At 38.6% G+C, this 20,381-nt stretch overlaps 1 protein-coding gene and 1 long non-coding RNA gene across 2 annotated transcripts in view; one reads left to right on the forward strand and one right to left on the reverse strand.

The window, feature by feature from the left end:
- The first annotated feature begins 7,209 nt into the window (after positions 1 to 7,209).
- LOC144455857 (uncharacterized) lies at positions 7,210 to 12,645 on the forward strand. The gene is made up of 2 exons (XR_013484664.1): positions 7,210 to 8,792; positions 12,070 to 12,645. It is a non-coding gene; the product is annotated as an uncharacterized LOC144455857 (long non-coding RNA).
- Positions 12,646 to 17,426: 4,781 nt separating this feature from the next.
- Positions 17,427 to 20,381, reverse strand: part of GCKR (glucokinase regulator) — a 42,478-nt gene continuing 39,523 nt past the window's right edge. The window contains 2 exon segments of the mRNA XM_020984270.2: positions 17,427 to 18,321; positions 19,717 to 19,851. Coding sequence (XP_020839929.1) covers positions 18,151 to 18,321; positions 19,717 to 19,851 — 306 coding nt within the window. The 3' untranslated portion in view covers positions 17,427 to 18,150.

Genomic DNA, 20,381 nt, shown 5'->3' on the forward strand with positions numbered 1-20,381 from the left:
GAGGAATGGAGGGAGGAAGGGAAGAAAAATTTAAAACTCAAAAGCTTATGGAAGTTGTTGATATATCAAAATAAATTAATAAGAAAAATAAAAAATATATTATTTGCAAAAGAGAAACAATGGAAACTTTCTCAGTAAATGCAGGGGTAAAGCACTGGTGCTGCCTTTTCCTAGTATTATTCATCATAATATTAGCAATTATTATTGGTGTTGCTGTCAATGGGCCTCTTCAAGAATGAAGGACAAATATCAGAGAGATGATGCCATGACATGCAAGTGAATTGGATTTAAGTGAAGGAGGGCTTTGCAAAGTCACTAGCCTCACTTTCTTCTCCCAAGCTGTCTGGTCCAGTGGCAAGATATAGATCAGGGCAACTAGAGATTGCCCTCAGTACTAGAAATACTAGGTATAATAATAGGCAAGAGAAAGAGACTGAAGATACAAATATTAGTTAAGAGGGAAAAAAAGTATCCTTCTTTGGAAATAATAAGATGTTGTACTTAGAAAACTATAGAGATCCATTAAGCAGTGAATCAACATTTATCAAGCATTACCATGTGCCAGCTAATGTACTAAATCCATTTGTTATTATAAATATATAATATAATATGTAAAGTGCTTTGTGAAAAACTTATTCTATTTAATTTACCCTAGAAGATCCATCATTTTAAACAGGAGAAGCTAAGTGACTTGCCCAAGTCATACAAGTAGTAATTGAGCCAGAATTTAAATCAGTATTCCTCCTATTGCATCATGTTGAAAAAAATAATTAATGCTGTATTTTGCATTTTAGGCACAAGCTTAACATTATTGGATTTACCAAGAATTTCTGGCTCAGAGAAATGTCCAGACTGACATAGTTCTCCTTCCTCCCAATTCCTCAGTCATATTGCACTAACCCCAAGACAATTTAATAGAGGAATCTCTAGCAAGGAAAAGATCATAATTTATTAAAATACAATTTTGGGTTAACATTGCAGAGCAATATTTAATTCCTTCCTTGGCCATTCATTCCCCTCCGGAAGCTTCACAGGGCCTTCTCTCTGTGATCAATATTGATATCCTTTCTGAATACCAGAAGGGGGCACTTCCCTCACAAGCTGATCTCATCAGAGGATGGAGAAGGCAAAGATCTAAACAAGACAAGAGATAAGTCTGGAAGGCCTTAGCTTTTGCTCTACCTATTTTCTTAAAGGGAAAAATCTAGAAAGTGTCTTAGGCTGGAGAAAATATTATTTCTTTATATTTTCAGTTGAACTAAAAAGGTTTTAATATGCTTCCATGATCACAAGTGATTTATATTCTTTAGAGATGGAGGCTTTTTACATTTCTTTTTACTCCTACCTATATATGAGTCTCTCTCCCCAGTCTGAGAGCCTTCATGCTATCTGTTTTTTTTTAAACATAATAATTTTTTGGGGGGGGGGTTTGTTTGGGGGGGCAATTGGGGTTAGGTGACTTGCCCAGAGTCACACAACTGCTGAGTGTTATGTGTCTGGGGCCGGATTTGAACTTAGGTCCTCCTGACTCCAGGGCTGGTACTCTATCCACTGCACCACCTAGTTGCCCCTATTATTTATTCTTTAACATGCTTTTCTATTTAAATTTTGAGTTCCAAGTTCTCCCTCTCTCACACCCACTGAGAAGGCAAGCAATATGATATCAATTATATGTGTGAAATAATGTAAAACGTATTTCCATGTTAGCCATATCACCAAAAAAAAGTTAAAAAAAATAAAGTGAGAAAATTATATTTCAGTTTGCACTCAAGAGTTCATTGTTCTGTCTCTGGAAGTGGATAGCATTTTTTTTTTATCATGAATCCTTTGGAATTGTCCTAGATCATCGTATTGATTAGAATAGCTGAGTCTTTCACAGTTGATCATCATTACAATGTTGCTGTTACTATGCATCTCCTGGTTCTTTTCACTTTGTATCAGTTCACATAGCTTTTAGCATGTTTTTCTGAAACAACTCCCCATCTCATTTCTTTTTTTTTTCCCCCCGGTTTTTCTAAAACCATCTGTCATTTCTTTTTTTTTTTTATAAATTTATTTATTTTTAGTTTTCAACATTCCCTTCCACAAGTTTTTGAGTTCTAAATTTTCACCCCATCTCCCCTCCCCCCACCCCAAGATGTCATGCATTCTGAATATCCCTTCCCCTGCTCTGTTCTCTCTTCTGTCTCTCTCCCCTTCTTTTATCCCCTTCCCCTTCTATTTTCCTGTAGGGCAGGATAGACTTCTGTACCCCATTTCCTATATTTATTTCCCAGTAGCATGTGAAAACATTTTTTTAAACATATGTTTTTAAAACTTTAGGTTTCAAATTTTCTCTCTTCCTCCCTCCCCACCCACCCTCATTGAAAAGGCAAGCAACTCAATATAAGTTGTACATGTGCAGTTATGCAAAACACGTCCATAGTAGACATGTTGTGAAAAACTAACTCTATTTCCCTTAATCCTATCCTGCCCTCCCATTTATTCTATTCTTTCTTTTGACCCTGTCTCTCCTCAGAAGTATTTACTTCTGATTACCCCCTTTCCCAATCTGCCCTCCTCTCTATCATCCCCCTGCTCTCTTGTCCCCTTTCCCCCCTATTTTCCTGTAGGGTAAGACAGATTTCCATACCCAATTGAATGTGTATGTTATTCCCTCCTTAAGCCAAATCCTATGAGAATAAGATTCCCTCATTCCCTCTCACCTTCCCCTGTTTCCCCTTCTACTGTAAGAGACTTTTCTTTTTTTTTTGTGAGATAATTTACCCCATTCTACCTCTCCCTTTCTTCTTCTCTGAGTATAATCCTCTCTCATCCCTTAATTTAATTCTCCAGATATGATCCCTAAATCTTCAGCTCACCCTGTGCCATCTATCTATCTACATATACATACATATAATTTTTTTTCCTCCAACTACCCTGATACTGACAAAGGTCTCATGAGTTATAAATATCATCTTTCCATGCAGGAATGTAAACAGTTCAATCTTAATAAGTCTCTTATGATTTCTCTTTCCTGTTTACCTCTTCATGTTCCACTTGAGTCCTGTATTTGAAAGTCAAATTTTCTATTCAGCTCTGGTCTTTTCATCAAGAATGCTTGAAAGTCCTCTATTTCACTGAATGACCATTTTTTCCCCTGAAGGATTATACTCAGTTTTGCTGGGTAGGTGATTCTTGGTTGTAATCCTATCTCCTTTGCCCTCTTGAATATTATATTCCATGCCCTGTGGTCCTTTAATGTAGAAGCTGCTAAATCTTGTGTTATCCTGATTGTGTTCCCACAGTACTTTAACTGTTTCCTTCTGGAAGCTTGTAATATTTTCTCCTTGACCCAGGAACTCTGGAATTTGGCTACAATATTCCTAGGAGTTTTCCTTTGGGGATCTCTTTCAGGAGGAGATCTGTGGATTCTTTCAATTTCTATTTTGCCCTCTGGTTCTACTATATCAGGGCAGTTTTCCTTGATAATTTCTTGAAAGATGATGTCTAGGCTCTTCTTTTGATCATGGCTTTCAGATAGTCCAATAATTTTTAAATTCTGTCTCCTGGATTTATTTTCCAGGTCAGTTGTTTTTCCATTGAGATATTTCACATTGTTTTCTAATTTTTCATTCTTTTCGATTTGTTCTACTGTGTCTTGATTTCTCATAAAGTCACTATCTTCCAATTGCTCTATTCTAATTTTTAAGGAAGTATTTTCTTCAGTAAGCTTTTGGACTTCCTTTTCCATCTGGCCAATTTTGCTTTTTAGGGCATTTTTCTCCTCATTGGCTTTTTGGACCTCTTTTGCCATTTGGGTTAGGCTATTTTTTAAGGTGTTATTTTCTTCAGTATTTTTTTGGGTCTCCTTTAGCATCACTCTCAGTTTTTCCTCTACTTCTCAACTTGCTTCTCAAAATCTTTTGAGCTCTTCCATGGCCTGGGACCAATTCATATTTTTCTTGGAGGCTTTGGATGTAGGGGCTTTGACTTTGTTGTCTTCTTCTGGTTGTATATTTTGGTCTTCTTTTTCACCAAAGTAATAGTCTGACTCTTTTTGCGCTGCTTGCTCATGATCCCAGCCAATTACTTGAGTTTTAAACTCTTTGTTAAGGTACGAATCTGCTTCCAATGTGGAGAATGTACTGTCCCAAGCTTCGGGGGTTTGTACAGCTGTTTTCAGAGATACTTGTAGGGACCTGTAAATTTTCAGTTCTTCCAAGGTGGTATGATAAGGGGTGAGGTGTTTACTCCTTTCCTGGCCTGCGACTACAAGTACTCCTTTCTGTCCTGTAACTGTGATGAGGGGCTCCTCTCCACAACCACTACAAGCTCCACCAAGCCAGCGCTCCTCCTACCCCCAGCACCGCTGCCCAGAACTGTGGCCCAGATCCAAACACGGGCAAAGCAAGAGATTCCTGCCTCAGCACTGGCAAAGAGATCCCTGCAGTCCTTCTCTGATCAGCCACTGGATTACCCCTCAGTCTATGGGCCAGAAGCTCGGGAAGCAGCTGCCCCCCCACAGGGCCACGCTCTTGGGGAATGGAGCTGAAACCCCGCCTTCCTTTCTCAGGCACCGACAGAAACAGACTTTTCCCACTGACCTTCTAATTTGTCTTTGGCATTGGTGGATTGAGGAGTCTGGAAACCTCCACAGCTGCTCGAGATTCAGTCCTCTGAGGCCTTCTCCAGGTTTGCTGCAGCCTGCACTCTCCCCATGTCATTTCTTATAGCACAATAGTATTCCATCACTCTATCACTGGGGGCAGGTAGGTGGCACGGTGGCTAAAGTGACTGACCTGGAAGTCTCATCTTCCTGAGTTCAAATCTGGCCTCAGACACTTACTAGTTATATGATCTTGGGCAAGTCACTTAACCCTGCTTGCCTCAGTTCCTTCATCTGTAAAATAAGCTGGAGAAGGAAATGGCAAACTACTTCAGTATCTTTTGCCAAGAAAACCTCAAATAGAGTCACGAAGAGTTGGACATGACTGTAACAACTGAATGACAACACTCTAACACAATCATATGTCACAACTTATTCAGCCGTTCCCCAGTTGATGAGCATCTCCTCGATTTCCAGTTCTTTGCCACCACAAAAAAACTGCTAGAAATATTATTGTGTATATAAGTCCTTTTCCTTTTTCTTTTATCTCTTTGGAATACAGACCTAGTAGTGTTATTGTTGGGCCAAAAGGTATGCACAGTTTTATAGCCCTTTAGGTATAGCTCCAAAATGTTCTCCAGAATGATTGGACCAGTACAGTACAGCACCAGCAGTTCATTAATGTACCTATTTTTCCCTCATCTCCTCCACCATTTGTCATTTCTGATAGATGTGAGGTGGTACCTGAGTTGTTTTAACTTGCATTTCTCTAATCAATAGTGATTTAGAGCATTTTTTTCATATGACCATACATAATTTTGATTTCTTCTTCTGAAAACTGCCTGTTTATATCCTTTGACCATTTTTCAATTGGGAAATAGCTCTTTCTCTTAACCCCTTCCCCCATTTCCCTATTAGGTAAGTTACATTTCTGTACACAACTGAGTGTGTCTATATGGTCTGCCCTCTTTGAACCAATTCTGATGAGTGTGAAATTTAAGCATTGCCTTCCACACACACCTCATTTCTCCTTCCATTGTAACTACTGGTTCAGTCAGCTGAGGGACTAATATTGTTATAAGGACATTAAAGGGTTTGCAAGGCTACAAATTAGTCACTTCACGTTTTGCCTACACACAGGGCAGTGTCTTATCAAATAGCCAAAACTTGATCTTTCCAGTGGTCTCTGTCTTCAACGTTCATGTTTTGTCAACATAAGCCTGATCCTGGTAATGTTGCTGCCACCACAGTTGCTCAGATACATGCTGCCCTTCTTACAACCATTAGCAGGACTTCTTTCTTTTCTTTCATATTCACAAAGCAAGGCACTGAGGTGCTCCAGGTAAAAACCCAGCTAGTTGTGTCCACATTTTACATGGGGAGCAGCAGCCCTCAGCTCCTCTTCCCTCTCCCCTCCCATTCTGTCAAGGCAGAGATGAGCCTCCCTACTCCTTACTGCTATCTCATCTTGTCATCTGGAGAGCTGCACCCAAAAGCTGCCCTCCAGAAATAGCCAATTCTGTTTTCCAAGGACCAGTCTAGCTAGGTGCAGAGAGGTCCATCACCATCAAGCAGACCACTTGTGGTGAATTCTTTGGCCATGGCAACTCATAAAACAGAAAAATACAAAATGGCCCTCAGTCCTCTGTGGCCACCTCCTGCTTCTGCAGTACCTATGACAGAGTAGTGGAAAAGGAGGCTGATTCATATGCTATGAATCACACAGGTTTTAGTCTGTCTATAAATTTCAACTTAGCTCTTGGTACCCTAAATGTGAATTTTGTTCATTGACCATCAAATGGACATACTGTAGAGACAGCTCAGGACTCTGGTCCCAAGGACCCCAGGAATAGTACTTCATCTCACACCGCCCATTAGCTCTGTTTCCAGCTTGTTCCTTATAGCTGTCATGGAGGGGATCAAACCTTCTAGAAAAGGGGTTCTTCATCTACACTACCATCAACATCAACTGTTGACCAACTACTGTTTCTTACTGGGTAGGTAAGCCCAAGAACCATAGGAATAACAGTGCTCCCACACCACCAGCCATGCTTCAGCCCAGCTCTTATAGCCCTTGTATAGGGGAGTCACCCTTATGGAGGTAAGACCTGGCAAGTGCCTCTACAAGTGCTTCACTCAGTGCCTACTCATTAGCCACAGATCCTGAAGATCCAGAAAAGAAAATTCTCATCACTGAAGTCCTTGACACTGTCAGATGGCTCAACATCAGAAACAGAAATGGTTTTATCAATGGAAATGACATTTAAAAAAGGTGCATTACCATCTATTTTGCCACTGTACCCTAAAGACCTTTGGGCTTTACTATCTGACTTGCAGTTGAAACATCAGTATGTATTGTTTCCCCCTATTAGAATATGAACTCCCTGAGATCAGAGACTGCCTTGTTTTTTCTGTTTGTATCTCCAAGAGCTTAGCACAATGCTTTGCATGTTGTTCTTTTTTTTTTTTTTTTTTGGCTAGGCAATGGGTCACACAGCTAGTAAGTGATATGTGTCTCAGGGCAGATTTGAACTCAGGTCCTCCTGAATCGAGGGCCGGTGCTCTATCCACTGCACTACCTAGCTGCCCCTGCATGTTATTCTTGTTCAGTTGTTTCTGATTCTTCATGACCTCACATGGGGTTTTCTTGGCAAAGGTACTGGAATGGTTTGCCATTTCCTTCTCCAGTGGATTAGGCAAACAGAGGTAAGTGACTTGCCCAGGTCACACAGCTAGTGAGTATCTGAGGATGGATTTGAACTCAGATTTTCCAGACTCCAGGCCCAGTGCTCCATCCACTGAGCCATCTAGCTTCTTTTCATGTAGTAAACATTCAATAAGTACTTTATTCATTCATTCATGTTAACTGTCAGAGCTGGACCATATAAACAGTGACATGCTCAATATATAAACTAAACCAGGAGAAGGAAAGAAGTTCCAGCAAAATGGAAGAGTAGCTCACAGGTATCCCTTGGACAGGCAAAGAAATGATTGCAGGGTGGTTGATAAGAGTAACTGGAGGTTTTCCAATGTCTGTCTGCTTGGAATGTAGGGAAGCTTAGGGAATCCATTACATGGAATCACGGATTAAAGCTGGAAGAGCCCTTAAGGGCTGGCTAGTCCAATGCCTTTATTTTACATATGGAGTTAGTAGAGTGGGTTCCATCATGTGCCCTCAATACAACAAGAAACATAATTTCATGAGACAGTTGGTCATCACTTATTGTAAAGTTCATGATAAATATTTGCAAAGACCACCATATGCAACTTGGGCTCCAACATGGATACCATAAAATGAAGAAATAGAGAAAAATTATGAATTTATAAGACTCTTTGATTCTTTGATCCTTAATAACTTCAATGCAAAGGTTGGAATAAGTGAGTATGGTAAGAGATAAATCCAAAAGCATGGGTTAGGAGGAGAAAATGAGAAAGGTTAAAGACTTGTAAGCTTCATGTTTTCATATCATGAATATTTTCTTCAAGATGGAGTTGCCAAGAAGGTTGTATAATGTCATAGTATATAGGGATATTTAATCAATCACTTCAAGGTTTTCAAAACACTTTAATTATGTTATCTCATTTGATCCTTACACTCTGTGAAATAATTGCTACTTTTATCCCCTTCTTATAGATAAAGAAACTGAGGCTGAGGATAAATGACATTGAATGCTAAATGACTTCCCCAAGTTCATGCATAATAAGCATTTGAGGCAGGATTTAAACTCTGGTTTTGCTTAATTCAAATATAGCATTCTATTTATTGCACCATCTAGCTGTCTCTTAAAAGCAAAGAACCACTTACTCAATGTCAGCCTGTTGCAGCATGAGCTGTTTGCTATGTGGTACAAGGTGGGGAGTACTGTTCTGCCTGCTAAATTAGTGACCTTTCTATTTTACTCCTGGGAATCCTCAGATCAGAGCTGGCAGTATTCAAACTTTCATGAGGCTGCAGCTGCCTAGATCTAGGAATCATACAAGAACACTAAAGCATGCAGCAAGAAAAGTGAGCTTGCCACATAAATTCATCAGGACCCTGAGCTTGGCAGGAGCCTAGGGATGATGTCAGAGACATCAGTGGAAACTTCTGTGACTAGCAGTGGAATCTTCAAACTCCAGGTTTCAACTGATGATCCACCAGGAAGTGGCTGTTGCTATGAATTGGGGTGGAATGGAGGAGGATAGAATCACCTTCCCCAAAATGGTAAGATTATTCCCTTTCCACTCTTTATGACTTTGATATTGGAAGAGTGCCTGATAGCCTCCCTCTACAAATGGAGTCAATGCATCTGTAACCTTGGTGAAAGTGAAGTTGACAACTTATGCCTTAATAGGAACAATTGCCAACTGCTGGAGAATGGAGATTTCAGACCTTTATTGGAATGGCTGTGGACTTTAATGTTATTATCTTTTTATTTCAATTCCATTCAGTAAATGTACTTTAAGTTATAATGGGAATATATAGTCCTCTAGTTCACTTGAAGTTGAGTAGTATGGATGTAAGTATCTTAATAGGATGGGGACAGAGTCATTTTTTTTAAATAAAGCTATGAAATATTATATGATTTTTGTATTTTTTTTATAAATGAGATAAGCTAGAACCTAGGCCAGGGCCACTGAGATCTGCAGGAAAATCCAGGCCTGGCTGTTCATGCCACTACACTACTTCCACTTGAAGTGGAAGCCCAAGGGACTCAGGAGTCCATGTCTGGGACGTGTGTTAGAGGAGCCAAAAAGCACATGGGAATTGGAGCAGCTCAAGTTTAGAATACCACCTGGTGCTTTATATAGGGATATAGTTATTCCTGCCTGCCCACTTGCTTTTCCACTAGTGCCCATGAAAGGCTCTCACAGAGAGGAAAATATTTGGACCCTTATACATATTTCATAAGTGACAGTCCTGAAACGAAACTCTTCCCAGTATTAAAAGAAACTAGACCCAGAAAAATTGTGCAAATTCAGACTGCAGTTTTCAGATCTAAACTTAGCACATTGTGTTTTACTGGCAGAACACAATCTACTTTAAGTCCCTATAGGTGTTTTTCCTACCCCTTCTGCACAGTAAATTAGTTTTGTCCTTGAAAGATATAACTAAATGATCTGTAATAATCTTTTGAACAGCAATCTAACTTGTCTTTACTAAAGAAGTAACATGTTTACAAGACCAGACAGACCGAAATAGAGCTATACTAAAACAAAGAACATTTCCATATCAGTCCCTACCACTGGGATGTTGTAAGAGCTAACAGTGACATCTATATATTCTGTAGTTTGAAAAATCCATAGATGTGAATTTTAGCAGGCTTTAAACATTACCAGCTAAAGTCTGTACATGTGATGGAGGTAAGAGGAGAGCAGCTTATTCATCCAGGAATCAAACACTGTTTGTTCTAAAGTTACAGCAATTAAAATCGTGCAGCTGGGGAACCTTGAGATGATGTGCCATATCTTGTTCTTTAAATAACCAGAAGATCCCTTAAATATAACTACTGTAACTAATTATATTCTATCTGTATCATTTCCTCATGCAAATACTTAACAGAAAGTAACCCCAAAGAGTAATTTGACTTATAAGCTGTTCTATTTTTACTGCATCTCAGAGTTCTAAAGAATGCCAAGGTTAACAAACAAAACCAATGCAACCAGGATTAGAAGGAAAACAGAAAGCTGGGAAACAATTTTTACAGCAAGTGTGGCTGATAAATGTTTCATTTCTCAAATACATAAAGAATCGGTTCAAATTTATAAAAATACAAGGTATTCCCCAATTGATAAATGGTCAAAGGATATGAACAGGCAGTTTTCAGATGAAGAAATCAAAGCTTATCTATAGTCATATTGAAAAATGTTCTAAATCACTATTGATTAGAGAAATGCAAATTAAAACAGCTCTGAACTACTATCTCATACCTATCAGATTGGCTAATATGATAGAAAAGGAAAATAATAAATGTTGGAGTGGATGTGGAAAAATTGGGACACTAATATACTCATTGTTGTTACTGATCCAGCCATTCTGAGAACAATTTGGAACCTAAAGGGCTATAAAACTGTGCATACCTTTGACCCAGCAATACCACTACTAGGTCTGTATCCCAAAAAGATAAAAAAAAAAGGGGGGGGAAGACCTATTTGTACTAAAATATTTATATCAGCTCTTTTTGTAGTGGCAAAGAATTAGAAATTGAGATGCCCATCAACTGGGGAATGGCTGAATAAGTTGTGGTAGATGATTATAATGGAATATTACTGTGCTGTAAGAAATGATGAGCAGGCAGATTTCAGAAAAACCTGGAAATATTTATATGAACTGATGCAAAGTGAAATGAGCAGAACCAGGAGAATATTGTACATAATAACAATACAATATGATGATCAACTGTGAATGATTTAGTTCTTCTTAGCAATACAATGATTCAAGACAATTCCAAAGGACTTATGATGAAAAATCCTTTTTTTCCTCTTTGAGTCTATGTCTTCTTTCACAAGATGGCTAATATGGTAATATATTTTACATGAATGAACATGTATAACATAACAAATTGCTTACTGTCTCAGAGAGGGGGTAGGTGAGGGAGGAAGAAAGAAAATTTGGAACTCAATTTTTTTTCTTTTTTTTTCCTTCAAGGCAATTGGGGTTAAGTGACTTACCCAGGGTCACCCAGCTAGTGAGTATCATGTGTCTGAGGCCATATTTGAACTCAGGTCCTCCTGACTCCAAGGCTAGAACTTTATCCACTGCACCACCTAGCTGCCCCTCAAAATTTTTTTAAAAAATGAATGTTACACATTGTCTTTACATGTAACTAGGGGAAAAATAAAAGAGTATTTAAAAATAAATAAAAATTTTTTAAAAAGAATGCCAAACTTAAGAATTCTCCCTGAAGACTGCTTAATTGTAAGATGTATGTTTTGTTTATGTCCATATGGGTTGACTAAATGTGGCTTGCTGGGAGACATGGAGAGGTATCTCTGAAATCTGACCCATGCCTCTCTAAAGGAGACTTTAATTCGTTTCTAAAAGGGAGCAGGAGAAAGGTCCAAGAGATTGGCTGCTCTGTTCTTTTCCAAGAGGCAATACTGGACTAGAATTCCACCTTTCTGATTCGCTAAATAATGCTGGTCTAGGGGTGTGATTTTTTTTTAAAGGTTAAGCCACTTTCCTGGCCACTATCTCTTAAATGGGAAGAGTATTCCCAAGCTTATAACCCACCAAATGCTAGTATTCACAAATAGTGAATACTGAGTAACATTTATTCAAGCAGATAGCCCACAGAAACTGTAAAAATTCTACAGAGTCAAAAATACATGAGTGAAAAGCTCCGTATATGAAGGTGAGCAGAGATCTTATTCAACCAAGAGAAATCTTGATCTCATCCAAGGCAAAATTTACCACAGTTTCTAAGAAGGCAAGCTGCAAATCAGTGCTATATATTGACTGTGTGACTGCCACTTTACGAAGATTTCTCTCTCTCCCCTAGGCCAAGATCTTCCCACAGACTGGAACTACAAGTATGTATTGCTTGAAGAAGAAATCAAGAATGTCTCTCTTCTATAAAGCTCTCACCAACTCTGCCCCTCATGTGGGCATACAGAATTGAATCATCATCCTCCCCAGCAGTTAGGAGATACTTATGCAAAATACTCCAGGCTTGAAACCTGGCTAGATATAAATATATAAATAAAAGTGACTTTGATAGAGCTGATCCCAAACACAATGTGAGGCTTGCTTCTTCAACAATTTTGGTGCGGCATTCCTGACTAATTTTCAGCTGAGATTGCTCTCAAATCAATCCTAGCATACCACTTAAGATGTAAGAGACCTTCTGAAACTTTATATGGATGTAAGGGAAGAAACTGTCTTTACCTGCCAGATTCTCACTCCAATTTACACAAAGTTGACCTTTTTGTTGGCAAATCTGCCAAATTTACAATGTTAGCAAATGTATATCCTTGAGTAAGTTGAGATCTGATCTTACTGGAAAAGCTGAAAATTGTTGAAATGAATCCTTTCTTCCTTTTTTTTTTTTAAATAAAGCCATCCTATGTGAATTGAATTTTGGAAGGAATAGTTTCAGGGTGTTTTTCTCTTTAGTGTGAATTGAGTTCTCCTTATTAATGTGTGTGGCCCAAATTGTTATGCCTGTGTGAATCATAGCAACTACCTTGCCCTTCTTTCGTTTCCATGAAAATTGAGATAAAGCTAAAAGATCAAAAGTTTTACCAACCCCTAGGAAAAACGGACACCTACATATTATGTATGTAGACACTATGATCGCAAACCTTACTTTTGGTATTCCAGAGATGATCCAATTAAACTATTTCCTAGGGAAGGAGCTTTTAATCTAGATAAAATTATTATTGTTCAGTTGTTTTTCAATCATGCCTGACTCTTCATGACCCCATTTGGGGTTTTCTTGAAAAAGATACTGGAGTGGCTTGCCACTTCCTTCCCCAACTCATTTTACAGATGAGGAACTAAGGCAAACAGAGTTAAGTGACTTGCCCAGGGTCACATAGCTAGTAAGTATCTGAGGCTGGATTTGAACACATGAAGATAAACCTTTCTAATTCCAAGCCCAGTTATCCATCAGCTGTGCCACCTAGATAAAAGTGTCCTTAAAATAGGACTACCAAGTCAGGGGTCTCCAATGCAAAAATGAATACCCAAATTTGTTTAAAAAGGAAAAATACATGATGTAGAAGGTGGGCTTGACTCAGCCCAGTACAATACTAGAATGAAATGAAACATTTAATAAATTGCCCAATGGTTAACAAAAGGTTTCCTTAGTTATAGCATAAGAAGGATAATCAATAAGAATACTGCTGAAAAAAAAAATTTCTGCAGTTGACTACTTCACTTCTTAGCCAATCAGCAAACAAGCATTAATTAAATGCTTGCTATGCACTAGTCATTGTATTAAGCACTGAGGATACAAAGAAGGCAAAAACACGGTCCCTGCCCTCAAAGAGTTTATATTCTAATAGGGAAGACAACATGCAAACAACTATGCACATAAAAGACATATACAGAGGAAATCGGAGATGGTCTCAGAGGAAAGGCACCAGCCTGACCAGGAAAAGACCTCTCGTAGGAGATGAGATTTGAATTAAGCCATAGAGCAAGCCAGGAGGCAGAGGTGAGCAGGGAGAGCATACTAAGTATGGGGGACAGCCCTCAGCAAGGAACAGAGTAGGAAGATTGTCATGTGGGTCAAGAAGGTCAGTATCAATGGATTGCAGAATTTGTAGACGGGGAATAAAGTCTAAGAAAACTGGAAAGACAGGAAGGAACCAAATTGGGAAGGACTTTAAAAGTCTGCCAATGCTGTATCTGAGAAATTTGACATAAAGATTTTTTTCCATTCAAATGCTTTTCTTTTTATTCTAGATGTATTAATTTTGTTTTTGTAGAGGCTTTTCAATTTATTATACTCAAAGTTCCCTATTTAATTTTTTGTAATTGTCTCTATCCTTTGTTTCGTTAAGAATACATGTCCTACCCGTAGCTGTGGAAAGTTTATAATCTGCAACTCTAATTTGTTTATGGTATGGTCTTAATATCAGGTCATGTATCCATTTGAAATTTGTTGTGGAATATGGTTTAAATTATTTAGCTTGTATTATTGCTATTGCTAGCATTATTAAAATCATATCAAAGAACAGGGAGGAAAGGGAGCATCCTTCTTTATGCTTATATTTACTGAGAAAACTACTAGTGTTTACCTATTGCATATATACTAGCTTTTGACTTTAAATAGACATATTATCCTACTAAAAATCCCTCTATGACTATACTTTGTAGAGTTTTTAAAAGCATAAATAAGTATTGTACTTTGTTGAATGCTTTTTCTATATTACTGAAGCAACTGTGTGGTTTTGGGTGTTTGTTTTGGGTTTTTCATATGATTAATTATATTAATAGTTTTCCTAATGCTGAACCATCCTTGTATCCTGATACAATTCCAATTTGATCATAGTGATTGATTTTTTGGATACATTGATATAACTTTTTTGCCAGGATTTCATTTATAATTATTGAATTGATATTTATTAGCAATATTGGTCTACAGTTCTTTTTCTTTGCTTTATCTTTCTCTAGTTTAGGTATTAGGTTTATATTCGTCTCATAAAATGAGAATGATAGAGTGCTTTCTTTCATACTTTTTCAGAATAATTTGAGTAGCATAGATATTGTTTTTTAAAAGTCTGATAGCATTCTCCTGTAAATCCATCTGGATCAGGAAATAGTTTTTTTTTCCCTTTTGTAGTTTATTTATAGCTTATTCAATTGCCTTTTCTGAAGATGGATTATTTAATGTCATTCTTTGGTGTTTTGTTAATTTGACTAGTTTATATTTTTTAGATAATCTTCTATTTTTTTGAATGCTCAGCTTTGTTGGCATATGTCTGTATATAATAGATCTTATCATCTTTGTAAAATTTTTTTCTGTTTTTTACTTTGCCTTTGCCTTTTTTATTTTGTTAATTTGCTGTATCATTCTTTTTGTGTTTTTTTTGTTTGCTAAATTTTATTTTTTCTAATCATCAGGTATTTATTTTTTCTCTTTCCTCCTCTGTTCTGTTAGAAAAATGAAACAAAAACAACCAAACTCTTGTAATAAACATGCATAGTCAAGCAAAACAAATGTTCATATTGTCCATCCAAAAATGTGTTTCATTTTGCATATTTAGTCTATCATCTCTCATCATTCATCATTACCAGTCCTCTGGAACCATGATTGATCATTGCTGTGCTCAGAGTCTCTGTCCTGAACTCTCTTCTCTTACCCCTCTATGTTATTTCACTTGGTGATCTCAGCTCCCATAGATAAAATTATCATCTCTGTGCTTATGATTCTCAGGTCTACTATCCAGTCCTAACCTTTCTCCTGACTTCCCTTGTTAATAGTATAAACTGTTCTCCTGGTTCTGCTTAATTCACTCTGTACCACTTCATACAAGTCCTCCCAGGTTTCTGTGAAACTCCATCTTTTCCATCATTTCATACTATAGTGCAGTAAAAAAAAAAAATTCTTCTTTGGCTCACCAATGTTTTCCAGCTGTTCCAGTTGCAAAGCCTATATATGGGAAAGCCAACAAAGGGGAAGAAGCTAACTCAACCATCATGGGAACTTTAGAAATAATATAGGTTGGTTTTATTCAAATGTTGAAATGTTATTTTTTAAAGTATGTATTATTTGTTGTGACATGTATGTTTTCAGCATGGGTGGAAACCTATTTTTGTAAGCAGCAGATACAGTCTCAAGATTCTTATAAGAATTCATCTCTATATTTGATATCCCTTTGATTATCAAATGTGATACAGATGACAAACATTCAGGATAGATGCTAAAGGAGCAGTAGATTCAATATTTTCATTGCCCCTATCACCCTGAGTCTACAGGAGCTGTAGAATGATGAAATGGAATTTATTAAAAAAACTAAAATTTGTACTATTTTAAATGGCCAGATGTTATACCCATAACCTTCATAGTTGTGATCTCCTTTGCCTTCAGGAAAAATTGGACTTTGTCTACCTGAGATTTTAATTATCTGCAGCCAATTATCTGACCTACAACTGATTGATAATGGTGTCTTGAGTTCTTGTGAGTCGCTAATGAAATGTGTCAAAGTTTTCCATATGCAGGTTCACGCTGCCTTGACTAAAGAACTAGAAGAATCATATTCTGTCCAACCTGATGAGTGGTCCAAGTGGAAATATAGCAACAAAAGTCGTCATTGAAACCCTTATTGGAGGGACCTATGTCAATTCTTCTCACCACCAACACCAGTATAAAACACCAAGGTCAACTAATTTAGCTTCATCTACAGGATGGAGATTGAGGTGGGGGGGGGGGATATTTGTACTTGGTTGTTGCTATATCCTTTAAAATAAATATAATTTATAAAAGCTAGATGATGTTAATTGATTAAATGGAAATGGGAGCTGGTTGGTCATTGGCCCCTGTTAATAGAGGGAACACAGCTGGTAGGGTACAATGGCAGTGGACAAATTATACTAGAGAAGAGACACTGGGCCCCAAGAAAGAGATATAGCCAATCTGGTTCTAGGAGAGAAAATCAGAACATACTTACCATACTAAAGATGGTTCTAAGAGTAGAAATATAGCAGTTGTAATTCTTTGTTATTGTTCAGGCATTTCAGTTGTATCCAACTGTTAGTGACCCCATGAGGGGTTTTCTTGGCAAAGATCCTGGAGTACTTTGCCATTTCCTTCTCCAGCTCATTTTACAGATGAGGAAACTGAGTCAAACAGGGCTAAGTGACTTGCACAGAATCACTCAGCTAGTAAGTGTCTGAGGTCAAATTTGCACTCCGGTCTTCTTGACTCCAAGTCCAGTGCTCTATACACTGCACCACCCCACCTAGCTGCCCATACTTGTAAAGCTACTTGAAGTCATAATGAAAGCACCTCTGTAAATAATGTAAGTCAACCTTTTAGGTCTTACTATAGCTTTAAGCTCCAGGAGGATAACCAGTGGGATTTAGGATCTTGGCGTGGTTCCATTTTTGTGTCCTTTCGTTCCACTAACACTTAATACTGATTGTTGAATCTCTTATAATTTGCGGTTAATAACCATTGTTTGGTATCTATGTTTAGGGTGGAGTAAGAGGGAGGGCTGGGTGTAAGTAAGTGGGCCTGAGTGGTTTGTTCTCTCTTAAAAAGGAATAATAATAATAAACTAATACTTATATAGCACTTGAAGGTTTACAAAGCACTTTGTACATATGTCATTTGATCTTCACAATAGACTATTACAGATGTTAATTTTTCCAGATGGAAAAAGTGAACATAAGAGAGGTAATAAGTCAGGGTCAAACAGGTGTTAAGTGTCTAAGGTAGTATTTGAACTCTGGTCCACCTGATTCAAAGTCCAGGCTCTATCCACTACACCACTAGGAAACAAAAAGTTAAACCATTAGGTAGCATATATAAGGGTTTCCTCACTTACTTATAATAGGCTAATTTGTTTTGCCCTAGATGCCATAATTTCTTTTTTTCTTTCTTTTTTTTTGGCTCTTAACTTTTTTATTTAGTACAGTTACATGTAAAAACATCTTTTATATTCGTTTTTAAAACTAGATGCCATAATTTCTAAGACCAACCTTGCTACCCCTCCTCCCTACCTCCAATTCTCCCCATCTGGATTCTCAGAGAGAAGTTGATGAGACAAAAAGCAGAAGTTTCATTTCTGAAATAAGAATGGACTGCAAAGATCAGGCACACATATTAAGTGGTCAGGAATTTCCTGGTCACAACGTCACAGAATTGGAGAGCTAGAGCATAAAAAGCAAAGATCACCTAGCAGCTAGATGATTGAGCCAGATTCCAGCCCAACTGCCACATTTTCCAGAGAAGGGAACCAAGGGGAGTAACAGAAGAGACATTTCTCCCAAATATGAGGTGGGACACACCTAGAAGTACCTCCCTCCAGGGGCTCTGTCACTCCAAACTTTAAGGTATTTTGCTCTCTTTTCCACTCCTTGTGTGATATTCCCCCACTTCATAAACTAGGTTCCCTTCTCATCTGCTGAACTAGCCAACGGTAGACTTGAGCGTATCAATTGAGTCAGCACTGCGCTTCCGACCAACCCGGAGAAGAGCATTCCTGATGGCCCCACAGACGGAGGGGGCAGCAGCAAGCTGGGCCTCAGCCTCAGGGATGGAATATCCAAAGAGGAGGGTCAGTAGTGCGATGGGGATCACCTGTGGGGAAGAGGAGCAAAAGTCTGAGATTTGAGAAGATACAGTCCAGGGGTTCACCAGGAGGATCAAAAACCAGAGGATGATGGTGGGCTTGGGAACAGCAAGTCGGGAAGCAAGATAACACTGGTAGTAGCTACCAGATACAGTAAATAATAAAAACTAATTTAATAGGAGTTTAATTAGATCCATCTGATGAGTAGCCCCAAACAATGGGTTGAGACTTACAGGGCATGGATCTTTATGGAAATAATACCCTTCCACGGAGGTACAAATGCATGAGTGATCCCATGCTGAGAACTCTTCTGATTAGCCCCTAGAGAATGGGGCTGCCTCCAGGAAGGCTAGCATCTGAGAGTGGGGATTGAGTAGGTGAACTCCTGCCTTTCCCTGTAGTCTACAAGAGCAAGCTATAAAATGGCTCTCTCCCTTTTCTTCTCCTTCTGCATTCTCACTCCCTTGGATTGCCAAACCAGATTGTGGCTTGGTTAGGGGGAAGGAAAGGGGATGCATGAGAGGTGATCTCTTCCCCTCCAGGAAAGGAAAGTTCATTCTCTGGAACTATAGTGTCCTTCAAAAAGTAAATAGCCTATATCATATTGTGCTCTCTCTTGGGGAGAGGGAGGGGGAAGGAGGGGGAGAAAAATTTAAAACTCAAAAGCTTATGGAAGTGATTGTTGATAAATCAAAATAAATTAATTTTAAAAAAAAGGAAACAGAAAGGCAGAAGGCAGCCCAGAGCTCTCTTCACAAGCTTGCCTGGGCAACATAGGCCAATAGCCATGTACTTCTCCTGGGACATTTTCCACTTCCAAGTGAGCAAGAAGAAGGAAAAATCCCCTCCTCCCCCTTTCCCTTGCTGCTCTTTGGTCTGGAAGTCCATGGGAAAGAATGCAAAAGGAAAAGAAAAGGGCAGGGGGGAGACATTTCATAGCTCTCTCTTACAGATTTCAGAAAAAGACAAGAGTTTATTTACACACACATACACATACAGTCACTAGTCCCTATGTCCTCTCAGCAAACGGCTGCAGGGGTGGGGAACCTTTGGCCTCAAGGTCACATGTGGCCTTCTAGGTCCTTGGGTCCAGCCTTTTGACTGAACAAATCCTTTTATTAAGGGTATTTGTTCTGTGAAGTTTGGATTCAGTCAAAGGGTCCCACTTGAGGACCTAGAGGGCCATACATGGCCACGAGGCCACAGGTTCCTCACCCCTGGTAGGGCCACATGTACTTGTAAGGGAGGTATGCATCTAACAAAAGTCAAGGCCTTGTGATCTTATCAAGCTGATTGGGAGATTCATCAAATTGACCAAGGGCTCCATAATCAACCCTCTTACACAGGAGATAAGGCAAATTAGGGGCAGAAGTGTACTAGGGAGAAAGACAAGAGTCTGATACCTGTTCCTTCTCATTTGCAATCTGAATGTGGTGGGAAATAGGTGCTGCCTGGATCTCCTCTGACACTTCTTGAGGGAAATGGATGGCCTTGAGTAGGCTCTCAATGCACTGAGCCTTGGGCTGTCCTGAAAACCGCTGCAAGAGGAAGGGAGAAATATTAGAATTGGGAAGGAAGACCAAAGGAACCAAGAAGGGAAGTTGAGTAGGGAAAAGTGACAAGAGAAATAGGTTGAGATTCCAGAATTCTCCATGAATTAAGCCCCTCTCTTAGAAGGAACTTAAGCATAACCCCATGTAAACAAAAGTAGCATTAAGCAGTGACTTGAAATAGTGGATTCAAACCAGCAAAACATTCACATGGGGGCTTTCCAATTGCAAAAATACCTAAGTGCCATGCTCTACTCTGGAGATCAAATAAGGTAATATGTGAAAAGAGGTTAGCTATCCTTAAAATCCTACATAAATTGTTAGCAATTGTGATTTTAATTAATGAGATTTTTTTTAAAGGATTCTCTACCCAGTTACTTCTAATTCACCAACAGGCAGTCATTTGCTCACAAAAAGGTTACTGGTAACCAGCCTCCATGGCTCTTGCTGGCATCTTCCCATCAATAAGTTTCTGAGTCTTGAATCTTCTCAGCCCCATTCATAATCAATACAGTACA

Source organism: Phascolarctos cinereus, unplaced genomic scaffold (genome assembly GCF_003287225.1).
Source record: "Phascolarctos cinereus isolate Bilbo 61053 unplaced genomic scaffold, phaCin_HiC Scaffold_2;HRSCAF=192, whole genome shotgun sequence".
Classification (NCBI taxonomy): domain Eukaryota; kingdom Metazoa; phylum Chordata; class Mammalia; order Diprotodontia; family Phascolarctidae; genus Phascolarctos; species Phascolarctos cinereus.